Consider the following 13,717-nt stretch of genomic DNA (forward strand, 5'->3'; position numbering starts at 1 on the left):
GCATTAGGCTGAGAAACTCTGACTCATTTTGTACGGGCTACCAAACATCCATCAAATGGGAGTAATTGGAGGCTCCTCTGTATTATATTGAAACTTTTTCCTCAGTGAATGCAGATCACTCTTTGCGCTTAATCCCAGCCTGCAACACCAATCTCTTCCCGTATAATCTCCCGGAACAGCTGTGCCATGATTGCATTGTGGATTATAAAACAGCTCAAAACAGCTGCTGGCTGGAAGGGAGAGCATTTAATAATCACAGGGTATTGGGGGGCTGGGTGGAGATGAAGGAGAAAGAGCTTTAAAAGCAGTTTGTTTTCTTGAAAGATCTAGCTGGTAGATGCAGGAGAGAGCAAGGCAAAGAGTGAGTCCTACAGCCGTGCCATCCACAAACTAAACAACAGCACGTAAAAGACCCACCAGCAAGGTAACTTCTACTCTCCTTTATTTCAGAAGGTTAGCAGCAGAGGCTTTCCAGATGCCAGAAGCTGTCTGACAGGTTACCACTGTCTGAGGCAGTAAGTGCTTGGCCTTCATAGAAGGAAACTTTTCCGGGTGTGTTTGTCTAAGGAAGTTATTCAGGTTGCCTTCTTATTTTCCTAACCAATGTCCTCCTCTCTCTCAGCTCTTCTACATCCTCCTGGCACCACCATTTTCTGCCCCTTCTTCTTCCCTTTGCCCCAATCCTAAGGTATTTAGAAAATTATGCAGATTCTAAGATGCTGAGACAAATACAGCTGGACAGAATTTTTTTCTCATGGAAAATTTAGATGAAAATTAAAAAAAATTGTTTTTGACAAAAAAATTAATAATAATTATTGATTCTAAATCCCCTTTTAGCAAGTGCCAACAGAATAATTCTGACCAAAAAAAAAAAATGCTGAAAAATGGAAAACTTGGTTTTCAGTGGAAAATTTTCAGTTTTCAGGTTTTCTGCTTCAGATGAAAAGCTGGATATTTTTGAGGAAAGCAAACACTTTCTACAAAAAGAAAAGGAGTACTTGTGGCACCTTAGAGACTAATCAATTTATTTGAGCATAAGCTTTCGTGAGCTACAGCTCACTTCATCGGATGCATACTGTGGAAAGTGTAGAAGATCTTTTATACACACAAAGCATGAAAAAATATCTCCCCCCACCCCACTCTCCTGCTGGCAATAGCTTATCTAAAGTGATCACTCTCCTTACAATGTGAATGATAATCAAGTTGGGCCATTTCCAGCCCAAATCCAGGTTTTCTCACCCCCCCCTCCCAACACACAAACACAAACAAACCCACTCTCCTGCTGGTAATTACCTCTAAGGTATGCCAGTTAGTCTTTAAGGTGCCACAAGTACTCCTTTTCTTTTTGCGAATACAGACTAACACGGCTGTTATTCTGAAACTTTCTACAAAGAATCTGTTTTCTTGACAATCTTATCTTCACCAGAAAAAAGTGTTATTGGACATTTTTTCCCTCAGCCCTGGCCACAAACCCTTAACTAATACTGTGCAGGTGACAATCATCGGCTTCCTGGACACTGGTAAGGCAAACATGCCTTCAGATTAGAGACTGAATGAGTAACTCTGTAGTTGCGGCAACACCCTTCCCAGGGTCATTAAACAGGGAGGTTGCTGAGGGTATGTCTACACTACGAAATTAGGTCGAATTTATAGAAGTCGGTTTTTTAGAAATCGGTTTTATATATTCGAGTGTGTGTGTCCCCACAGAAAATGCTCTAAGTGCATTAAGTGCATTAACTCGGCGGAGCGCTTCCACAGTACCGAGGCAAGCGTCGACTTCCGGAGCGTTGCACTGTGGGTAGCTATCCCACAGTTCCCGCAGTCTCCGCTGCCCATTGGAATTCTGGGTTGATATCCCAATGCCTGATGGGGCTAAAACATTGTCGCGGGTGGTTCTGGGTACATATCGTCAGGCCCCCGTTCCCTCCCTCCCCCCGTGAAAGCAAGGGCAGACAATCATTTCGCGCCTTTTTTCCTGAGTTACCTGTGCAGACGCCATACCACGGCAAGCATGGAGCACGCTCAGGTAACCGTCACCCTATGTCTCCTGGGTGCTGGCAGACGCGGTACGGCATTGCTACACAGTAGCAGCAACCCCTTGCCTTGTGGCAGCAGACGGTACAGTACGACTGGTAGCCGTCATCGTCATGTCTGAGGTGCACCTGGTCGCCTCTGTGAGGTCGATCAGGAGCGCCTGGGCAGACATGGGCGCAGGGACTACATTTGGAGTGACTTGAGCAGGTCATTCTCTTTAGTCCTGCAGTCAGTCCTATTGAACCGTCTTATGGTGAGCAGGCAGGCGATACGGATTGCTAGCAGTCGTACTGTACCATCTTCTGCCAGGAAGGCAAGAGATGAGGATGGCTAGCAGTCATACTGTACCATCTTCTGCCGGGAAGGCAAGAGATGAGGATGGCTAGCAGTCGTACTGTACCATCTTCTGCCGAGCAGCCATGAGATGTGGATGGCATGCAGTCCTTCTGCACCGTCTGCTGCCAGCCAAAGATGTAAAAGATAGATGGAGTGGATCAAAACAAGAAATAGACCAGATTTGTTTTGTACTCATTTGCTTCCCCTCCTCCCCTGTCTAGGGGACTCATTCTTCTAGATCACACTGCAGTCACTTACAGAGAAGGTGCAGCGAGGTAAATCTAGCCATGTATCAATCAGAGGCCAGGCTAACCTTCTTGTTCCAATAACGACAATAACTTAGGTGCACCATTTCTTATTGGAACCCTCCGTGAAGTCCTGCCTGAAATACTCCTTGATGTAAAGCCACCCCCTTTGTTGATTTTAGCTCCCTGAAGCCAACCCTGTAAGCGCCCCTCCCAGCGTCAGAGCAATGGCAAACAATCGGGCATCTGAGAGTGCTGTCCAGAGCACTCACAATGGAGCACTCTGATGGGGCTAAAACATTGTCGCGGGTGGTTCTGGGTACGTGTCGTCAGGCCCCCGTTCCCTCCCTCCCTCCGTGAAAGCAAGGGCAGACAATCGTTTCGCGCCTTTTTTCATGAGTTACCTGTGCAGACACCATACCACGGCAAGCATGGAGCCAGCTCAGGTAACCGTCACCCTATGTCTCCTGGGTGCTGGCAGACGCGGTACAGCTTTGCTGCACAGTAGCAGCAACCCATTGCCTTCTGGCAGCAGATGGTGCAATACGATTGGTAGTCGTCCTCGTTGTGTCCGAGGTGCTCCTGGCCACGTCGGCTGGGAGCGCCTGGGCAGACATGGGCGCAGGGACTAAATTTGGAGTGACTTGACCAGGTCATTCTCTTTAGTCCTGCAGTCCTATTGAACCGTCTTATGGTGAGCGGGCAGGCGATACGGACTGCTAGCAGTCGTACTGTACCATCTTCTGCCAGGCAGGCAAGAGATGAGGATTGCTAGCAGTCGTATTGTACCATCTTATGCCAGGCAGGCAAGAGATGAAGATGGCTAGCAGTCGTACTGTACCATCTTCTGCCAAGCAGCCATGAGATGTGGATGGCATGCAGTCCTTCTGCACCGTCTGCTGCCAGCCAAAGATGTAAAAGATAGATGGAGTGGGTCAGAACAAGAAATAGACCAGATTTGTTTTTCACTCATTTTCCTCCTCCCCTGTCTAGATCACACTGCAGTCACTCACAGAGAAGGTGCAGCGAGGTAAATCTAGCCATGTATCAATCAGAGGCCAGGCTAACCTCCTTGTTCCAATAACAACGATAACTTAGGTGCACCATTTCTTATTGGAACCCTCCATGCAGTCCTGCCTGAAATACTCCTTGATGTACAGGCACACCCTTTGTTGATTTTAGCTCCCTGAAGCCAACCCTGTAAGCCATGTCGTCAGTCGCCCCTCCCTCCGTCAGAGCAACGGCAGACAATCGTTCCGCGCCTTTTTTCTGTGCGGACGCCATACCAAGGGAAGCATGGAGGCCGCTGAGCTCATTTTGGCAATTAGGAGCACATTAACCACCACACGCATTATCCAGCAGTATATGCAGCACCAGAACATGGCAACGCGATACCGGGCGAGGAGGCGACGTCAGCGCGGTCCCGTGAGTGATCAGGACATGGACACAGATTTCTCTGAAAGCATGGGCCCTGACAATGCATGCATCATGGTGCTAATGGGGCAGGTTCATGCTGTGGAACGCCAATTCTGGGCTCGGGAAACAAGCACAGACTGGTGGGACCGCATAGTGTTGCAGGTCTGGGACGATTCCCAGTGGCTGCGAAACTTTCGCATGCGTAAGGGCACTTTCATGGAACTTTGTGACTTGCTTTCTCCTGCCCTGAAGCGCATGAATACCAGGATGAGAGCAGCCCTCACAGTTGAGAAGCGAGTGGCGATAGCCCTGTGGAAGCTTGCAACGCCAGACAGCTACCGGTCAGTTGGGAATCAATTTGGAGTGGGCAAATCTACTGTGGGGGCTGCTGTTATGCAAGTAGCTCACGCAATCAAAGATCTGCTGATATCAAGGGTAGTGACCCTGGGAAATGTGCAGGTCATAGTGGATGGCTTTGCTGCAATGGGATTCCCTAACTGTGGTGGGGCCATAGATGGAACCCATATCCCTATCTTGGCACCGGAGCACCAAGCCGCCGAGTACATAAACTGCAAGGGGTACTTTTCGATAGTGCTGCAAGCTCTGGTGGATCACAAGGGACGTTTCACCAACATCAACGTGGGATGGCCGGGAAAGGTGCATGATGCTCGCATCTTCAGGAACTCTGGTCTGTTTCAAAAGCTGCAGGAAGGGACTTTATTCCCAGACCAGAAAATAACTGTTGGGGATGTTGACATGCCTATATGTATCCTTGGGGACCCAGCCTACCCCTTAATGCCATGGCTCATGAAGCCGTACACAGGCAGCCTGGACAGTAGTCAGGAGCTGTTCAACTACAGGCTGAGCAAGTGCAGAATGGTGGTAGAATGTGCATTTGGATGTTTAAAGGCGCGCTGGCGCAGTTTACTGACTCGCTTAGACCTCAGCGAAACCAATATTCCCACTGTTATTACTGCTTGCTGTGTGCTCCACAATATCTGTGAGAGTAAGGGGGAGACGTTTATGGCGGGGTGGGAGGCTGAGGCAAATCGTCTAGCTGCTGGTTACGCGCAGCCAGACACCAGGGCGGTTAGAAGAGCACAGGAGGGCGCGGTACGCATCAGAAAAGCTTTGAAAACCAGTTTCATGACTGGCCAGGCTACGGTGTGAAAGTTCTGTTTGTTTCTCCTTGATGAAACCCCCCGCCCCTTGGTTCACTCTACTTCCCTGTAAGCTAACCACCCTCCTCTCCTCCCTTTAATCACCGCTTGCAGAGGCAATAAAGTCATTGCTGCTTCACAGTCATGCATTCGTTATTCATTCATCACACAAATAGGGAGATGACTACCAAGGTAGCCCAGGAGGGGTGGTGGAGGAGGGAAGGAAAATGCCACACAGCACTTTAAGCACAGCACTTTAAAAGTTTACAACTTTAAAATTTATTGAATGACAGGCTTCTTTTTTTTTGGGCAATCCTCTGTGGTGGAGTGGCTGGTTGGCCGGAGGCCCCCCCACCGCGTTCTTGGGCGTCTGGGTGTGGAGGCTATGGAACTTGGGGAGGAGGGCGGTTGGTTACAGAGGGGCAGCAGTGGAAGTCTGTGCTCCAGCTGCCTTTGCTGCAGCTCAACCATACACTGGAGCATACTGGTTTGGTCCTGCAGCAGCCTCAGCATTGAATCCTGCCTCCTCTCATCACGCTGCCGCCACATTTGAGCTTCAGCCCTGTCTTCAGCCCGCCACTTACTCTCTTCAGCCCGCCGCTTACTCTCTTCAGCCCGCCACCTCTCCTCCCGGTCATTTTGTGCTTTCCTGCACTCTGACATTATTTGCCTCCACGCATTCGTCTGTACTCTGTCAGTGTGGGAGGACAGCATGAGCTCGGAGAACATTTCATCGCGAGTGCGTTTTTTTTTCTTTCTAAGCTTCACTAGCCTCTGGGAAGGAGAAGATCCTGTGATCATTGAAACACATGCAGCTGGTGGAGAAAAAAAAAGGGACAGCGGTATTTAAAAAGACACATTTTATAAAACAGTCGCTACACTCTTTCAGGGTAAACCTTGCTGTTAACATTACATACATAGCACATGTGCTTTCGTTACAAGGTCGCATTTTGCCTCCTCCCACCGCGTGACTACCCCCTCAACCTTCCCCCCTCCCTGTGGCTAACAGTGGGGAACATTTCTGTTCAGCCACAGGCAAACAGCCCAGCAGGAATGGGCACCTCTGAGTGTCCCTGAAGAAAAGCACTCTATTTCAACCAGGTGACCATGAATTATATCTCACTGTCCTGAGGATAACACAGAGAGATAAAGAACGGATTTTGGTTGAATGCCAGCAAACATACACTGCAATGCTTTGTTCTACAGTGATTCCCGAGTACGTGTTACTGGCCTGGAGTGGTAAAGTGTCCTACCATGAAGGACGAAATAAGGCTGCCCTCCCCAGAAACCTTTTGCAAAGGCTTTAGGACTACATCTAGGAGAACCGCAAATGCCAGGGCAAAGTAATCCTTTCACATGCTTGCTTTTAAACCATGTATAGCATTTTAAAAGGTACACTCACCAGAGGTCCCTTCTCCGCCTGCTGGGTCCAGGAGGCAGCCTTGGGTGGGTTCGGGGGGTACTGGCTCCAGGTCTAGGGTGAGAAACAGTTCCTGGCTGTCGGGAAAACTGGTTTCTCCGCTTGCTTGCTGTGAGCTATCTACAACCTCCTCCTCCTCATCATCTTCTTCGTCCCCAAAACCTGCTTCCGTATTGCCTCCATCTCCATTGAAGGAGTCAAACAACACGGCTGGGGTAGTGGTGGCTGAACCCCCTAAAATGGCATGCAGCTCATCATAGAAGCGGCATGTTTGGGGCTCTGACCCAGAGCGGCTGTTCGCCTCTCTGGTTTTCTGGTAGGCTTGCCTCAGCTCCTTCAGTTTCACGCGGCACTGCTTCGGGTCCCTGTTATGGCCTCTGTCCTTCATGCCCTGGGAGATTTTCACAAAGGTTTTGGCATTTCGAAAACTGGAACAGAGTTCTGATAGCACGGATTCCTCTCCCCAAACAGCGATCAGATCCCGTACCTCCCGTTCAGTCCATGCTGGAGCTCTTTTGCAATTCTGGGACTCCATCATGGTCACCTGTGCTGATGAGCTCTGCATGGTCACCTGCAGCTTGCCACGCTGGCCAAACAGGAAATGAGATTCAAAAGTTTGCGGTTCTTTTCCTGTCTACCTGGCCAGTGCATCTGAGTTGAGAGTGCTGTCCAGAGCGGTCAGAATGGAGCACTCTGGGATAGCTCCCGGAGGCCAATACCATCGAATTGTGTCCACAGTACCCCAAATTCGAGCCGGGAACGTCGATTTAAGCGCTAATCCACTTGTCAGGGGTGGAGTAAGGAAATCGATTTTAAGAGCCCTTTAAGTCGAAATAAAGGGCTTCACTGTGTGGACGGGTGCAGGTTTAAATCGATTTAAAGCTGCTAAATTCGACCTAAAGTCCTAGTGTAGACCAGGGCTGAGTAATTGTCCATGGAGTGGCTCACAGGAGGAAACAGAATCCTGAGCAATAAACTTTGAAGGGAGAGGGAAGGGCATTCTCAGTGGTTGGGTAGTTTCTTACCTTTGCTCAATTCATTCTGCTTGGGCACATTTGTGCCTCTGGCAGTGTTTTGAGGCTATGTCTACACTTACGGCGGCATACAGAGTACGGACTTTGCACCCCTCCTACCACAGGTATACACAGCAGTGTAGATGGTGACGCACTGCTTAGGTGAGTAAAGACACGCCAGAACCATAGGGTATGTACTTCACACAGTCGCTCTCTGCCCAGGCAGTGCCTCCCATGTCTACATTGTAGTGTCCTGCTGCCTCAATGCAGCCCTTCCTCACCACAGGGAAAAACTCTGGCTCTGGGGAAAGGCTCTGGCAGGTGAGAGGCCCCTTGCTGCTGAAGCCTTCCCCTGCTGCCCCAATCCCACCAGGGTCCTTCACTGCCTTGTGTAGCTACATGCTGCAGTGTGGATGCAGCCTGATTTTCACTGCAGCCTGCAGCCATACATGCTCTGCATGCTGCCATCAGTGTAGACAAGGCCTTCTGTGTGATGCAAGGTTAGTCAATCCTACTCCCACGCAAGAGGGAAAGTTGCTCCATCTCAGGCACTGTCCTTTACTGATCAGACTTAATGAGCCTTCTGGTTAGCAGCGCAGGGGTTGTGGCCTCCTTGGACCGTGTCCTTGTAAGTTATCACGAGTAAAGCCACATTCCATCTCTCAGTATTATTTATTTTTGGTGTTTCCCAAACATTGAAAAGGGGGTGGTCCCTGCTTTGGGGAGCTCGCAGTGTAAAGGCAGACAGACAAGCAGACAGAGGTTAGGGGAAAGGAAACAGCAGGAGGCAAGTCATATACTATCACCTCTACCCACGGTGAGCAGCACAGCTGAAATAGGTCTTTAGGAGAATCTTAAATATGGAAAGGTAGGAGCCATGCCAATGAACTCAGCGAGGTTGTACCATGCGTCGGGGGTGCCCCATGGAAGAAGGCACATGAGAAACCGGCAGCTGGACAGATAACATTGAAATACTCTATGGAGTGTTTTGCTGGGAGACCTCAAGAGAAAACCGCAGCGTTCTGGGGGGAAGTGGTGTGGGTTATTCAGCGGGGGTGCTCTTCCCTCAGAGTGAGAAGTTGCCCAGTGCCCTGACATACTAAGGTGCTGTTGGAGTTGCTGGCTTTCAAATGAATTGTAACATAGAGGCTTTTATTGTCATTTAAGATCTTCACTACACTATTGCCATCCCAGTGCCCCACTCAAATTCTGATTTAAGGGCTGGTAGCTTCCAGTGTGGGAAGTGCTGCCTAGTAGGGAGTTAGGCTGGGGAGTCAGGATTCCTAGGTTCTCTTCCGGCGTGTGACCTTGGTTAATTCATGTAATCTTTCTCTGCCTCAGTTTCCCTATCTGCAAAATGACTACATGCATGTTTACCTCTCACAATGTTGGGCTAAATTAATTAAATTAACTAAATTAATTAGCCATTATCTGAAAAAAATAATGCTTTGCAGCCCTCCAATAAAATGTGTCCGGGCATTGCAAATGTGCATTGTCCTGGGGTACAATTGCTTCCTGACCAAAGCTTCCTGCCCAAAGCTGATGCGTGGTGTTCCTGGGAGCTGTTTAACTGCTGCGGCATGCCACCTACCTCATAGGTGCTTGCATTTCATGGCCCTGATCGGTTCATCAGTTTTGTGCACACAGCTGTCGCTGAAGAGAGAAACTCCACTCACTCTGTCACAGAAGGAGTATTCCCTGGAGTCTATTCTCCAGTCCCTTTGTCCAGTCCAATTTTAAATGGCTGAAGCAACCACTTCCCTCGAGTGACTATTTCCACAGTCGAAGGGGTCATGCTGTCAGGAAATGGTTTCTCATTCCTGAGGGAGGGAATAAGATGCCCTGAGGATGGCAGAATGTCCTGTTTCTCCTCCCTGCCCTGACACACACACACTTACACATTTTGGTGGGATATGACATAGGCCCAGCTCCTCAAAGGCATTTAGGTTCTGACTACCAGTGAAATCAGTGGAAGTGAGGAGCCTACACACCGGTGAGGGTCTGGGCCATTGTGCGTGGGAAGGGAGATGCATGGCTGGTATGTGAGTCTTTCATGTTTGTTTGTTGCAGATGGAACTGCTGAAGATCCTGCCCTGGCATCGTGCTGTCTTGGCAGTTGTCCTGAATCTGCTGGCTCTCAGCCTCTCTACCACAGCCTTGCTTGGCAGCTACTGGTGTGTTGGGACCCAGAAGGTGCCCAAGCCTTTATGTGGCAAGGGCAAAGCCACCGAATGCATCGGTGTGCACGTGTCCAGTGACGGAGGTGCTAGCAATTCTTCATCCCAGGATGCAGTGCACTACAGCTGGGAGACCGGGGACGACCGCTTTGCCTTCCGATACTTCCACACTGGCATGTGGCTTTCCTGTGAGGAGAACATGGAAGGGCCAGGTAGCATCTCCATCAAGGCAGCCTCAGCCTCATTCTTATTACAGCAAAATGCCTTTAGTATCAATGATAGGTGCCAGGCTGACAACACTAGGGAAAGGTACCTTCTCCATATCCACAGAATGGGTATAGCTGGGGCAGTGGCAGTGTCTGCCTCCCACCCATACCCACAAACCACACCACCATACTTCATCCCTCGGTGAGGGGAATGATGCGGGGGGAGTTGAATGGGCCTTGGAGACAAGATGAGACTGTTAACAAAAAGGCACCTTGGCACTATTTGTGGTAGGCGGTGGTTTTGTAATGGTTACATCTGTCCCAGCATGAACTGGAGTAGCCTCCCTCCCCCAGTTCATGTCACGTTCAGTAGGGGACGGAGCCTATGTGGCGAGAGACAAGGTGATGGCTTTATGCAGGGCTGACCACTGTTGTTGTTTTCATTGCAAGTACCATAACAGGAGGTGTTTTTCTTAAAGGCCCAGGCCCTGGAGTCCTGTGAATAAGAGAGAATTTCAACTGTCATTTAAAACACCCCCCCCACCAAAGTTTCTCTCCCTCAGAGTTATGGAGAAAAGCTTGCAAACCTGAACCCCAAAGGTGCAAAAGAGGGAGTATAAACAGGAGGGTTATCTTTAGAAGCTCATGGTTTGTGGGGGAGGTAGAGGGGGACACAGTTATGCTTTTTGAATGCTTGGCATTGGCAATATGCTTCATGGCATCTTTGTGCCAACCAAATTCTGCCTGTGCTGGGGGGCTGGTGTGGTCCCCAGTGAAATTTAGGCTAGTGGTCCTGGTCTAATTTATGGCAACCTTACCCAGGCTGCCTGTGGACTGCTCCGCAGCCCAGAGCCCTTTAAACATGCCTCCCATTACCCTGACTTGCTCCTGAAGGCTGCTGTGTTATACCTTGCGTTTGCTTTTGTTTTGTTGCATAGTTTTGTTTTTTCCTTTTTGGTGAGTCTTTGTAAGTGTTATGCAAATAAAATTCTTTTCTGCTTCAAAAAAAAAAAATTACTCTCCTGTAGCCATCTGGCCCGACCCTGTCACACTATGTTCACAGTAATATTTATTTTTCCTTACTCAGCCAGCCAGTGCAGTAGCTTGACTCATAGTTGTATCACTATCTGCAAACTTTATTTCTTTACTGCTTGTCATTAAAGTCTTAGTATTTCACAGAAAAAAAAAATCACCCTGACTTGCTCACCCCCACCCTGCCTCGACTCCTGTGCTGCGGCTTTGGTCAGCCCCAAGTCACACCTGCTCTGCGGGAATTCTCCCCAAGCCAATCTTTATGGCCTGGCATATCTGGGTCGGAGCTAGCCCCAAAGGCAGCAACAGCTAGGTTGAAATTAATAATACAGAAATGAAAGGTGTTTTAGCCCATCCCCATTCCTCTGTGCCAGCCAGCATTCCCCCTTCCTCAAAGGCACTCACAATGGAACTTATCAGTTAAAGAAGGCATTCTGTGCACTATTTCTCCTTCTGTGATCCGCTGGGATCAGCGCTTAAAAACAGAGAGGTCACAAATTAAAAGCAGAACAACAATATTTAAAAAAGCTTCAGTCACTCTCAGGTCTTGCTGAGAGGACTGGTTTGTTCTGGGCATTGTCAGGAATGGTTCAGAACAGGGTGCACTTAGGTGGGAATGCTTAAAGCTGTGATTAATTTCCATGGCAATACCAGGGATGAGTTGGGAAGGAGACTCCATCATTCGACTGAGTTCAAAGGGTTTTCAGAGCTTTCACAGGCCTCTTGGCAGTACTGGAATAAGAGTGAGGCATGAAGGGGAGGAGATCTGATAGATTTGGATTTTACTAATGCATTTGGTACAATTTTTCATGAAATCAGACTCTCAAAATTAATTCAGACTGGCTTGAATATAGCCCCTGTTATGATTGAAGGACCAGAAACAAAGGATTATCATCAGCTGCAAAGTATTGAGTTAGGGGAAGGTGTCTCGTGAGGCCACTGCACAGCTCAGCATTACGGCCAGTGTTGTTAATAACTTCATTAAAGTCTAGATGAGGTAGTGAACAGTGAGTTAATGAAATCTGCAGGTGGTACTGTGCTGGAAGGAATTTTGAACACCGAGAGGAAAGATATAATATAAAGGGCTTACAGAGATTAGAATTGTAGACAGAAAATAACAAGATGAGATTCAGCTGGAGAAAAAAGGCAAGCTAATATATATGGGGAAAATTATCCGCTCAGGGGCGATTCAGTGGGAAAGAGAACTCTGGCAAGCAGTTATGCTAAGAGGTTTTAGGGGTTATAATGGATGTGCGGATTAGACAAAACTTTGCACTGGGATATGGCAGCCAAAGCAATTTTGGATTGTATATGCCTAAGGGTGAGGAAGTAATAGTGATTCTGTATTGAGGGGAGAGTCAGAGTTTCCTTTGGAGAAGGGGTGTCCTGTTCTTAAGAAAAAGTACATCCTTCATCGGGAAGGAGCTGTGAGCTACATTCTGCAGGACAAGTGGCAAGTGAAAATTCCATGTCCTAAGTGGGAGCTGACTCCTCTGGTGCCTGTTATATGAGCTCCTTAGCAGAGGCTGGAATCAACCTGCTGAATGCAGCCTAGAGTATAGCTGGCATGAGGGCCCTGGTGGAGTTAAGCCTCCTTCATAGGTGCAGCAGAGACTAGATACAACTCTGGATATTTTTAAAATCTTGGCCAATTAATGAGAACATAATACATTCTACAGACAAGTCAATGCTCATCTTTCTGCCATTGTCAAGAAGCAATGGCTGAGCTTAGTTTGGTGCCTAGGGTATTCTGGCCTGTGTGTGTTGGGTGGATTGGATGGCAGTTGATAACTGGCCTGGAGCAATGTCTCTGACTCACATCAGAAAATTATATATGAAAATGATAATGGAGTTTCTAGTCTATATATGACAGGTTTCAGAGTAGCAGCCGTGTTAGTCTGTATTCACAAAAAGAACAGGAGGACTTCTGGCACCTTAGAGACTAACCAATTTATCTGAGCATAAGCTTTCGTGAGCTACAGATGCATCCGAAGAAGTGAGCTGTAGCTCACGAAAGCTTTTGCTCAAATAAATTGGTTAGTCTCTAAGGTGCCACAAGTCCTCCTAGGCTATATATGGAAAGTGGATGGGGTAGATTAGAGTTCCATGTCTCTGAGTGAAAAAAGGTAGATGGCCTGTCTATGGAGATTAGGATATATATTGTGGTTTTCTCAGCACAGCTGGAGTGGGACAAGAAGCACCTCTCTGGTTTGTTCATGGAGCGTAAGAGGAAAAGAGTTGGTGTGTTTGGCAAATAACAGGCAGGCAAATGGAGCATGGGCCACGTGATGAGTTTGAGGGTTTGTAGCCGATACTGGAAAATCATGAAATAGAAGAAAGTTTATGATCTCTGAGCTGAAGCTGGGAGGGGTGAAGTTATAGAGTTCAAGCAGCTTGTGGAACTTCTATGACAGCAAAGGAACGTTTCCTCTCATCATAGCTTTCTTTTAGGGTTTCGAATTTATAGCTATTTACTTATACTCAACTGTACTTAATTTTTTTTGAATGTACACTAGCTTTCTCATAAGAGCCCCATCTGAACTAGACAGACCACTGTCCTTCCTTCCCCACTTTTCTGCACTGGACTCCTAAACCAGATCAACGCAACCATCTCTTTGGTCAGAAAGACAGCAGACTCTAGGAGACCTTAAGATAGGTAGAGCCTGCAAGCTTGAGAA

At 48.2% G+C, this 13,717-nt stretch overlaps 1 protein-coding gene across 4 annotated transcripts in view; it reads left to right on the forward strand.

Annotated features, from left to right (window-relative positions):
* The window catches only part of GSG1 (germ cell associated 1), a 40,600-nt gene that overhangs the window by 19,505 nt on the left and 7,378 nt on the right, over positions 1-13,717 (forward strand). For 2 of the 4 annotated variants that reach the window (XM_084625801.1, XM_084625799.1), the window contains exon 3: positions 9,695-10,013. In XM_084625801.1, the coding sequence (XP_084481927.1) occupies positions 9,695-10,013 (319 nt within the window). Of the gene's footprint in view, positions 1-185; positions 425-450; positions 516-9,694; positions 10,014-13,717 lie in introns of those variants that run through there. The other 2 variants (XM_084625800.1, XM_084625798.1) reach the window with 2 other exon arrangements.

This window comes from Lepidochelys olivacea (genome assembly GCF_965140295.1).
Source record: "Lepidochelys olivacea isolate rLepOli2 genome assembly, chromosome: 1".
Classification (NCBI taxonomy): Eukaryota; Metazoa; Chordata; order Testudines; family Cheloniidae; genus Lepidochelys; species Lepidochelys olivacea.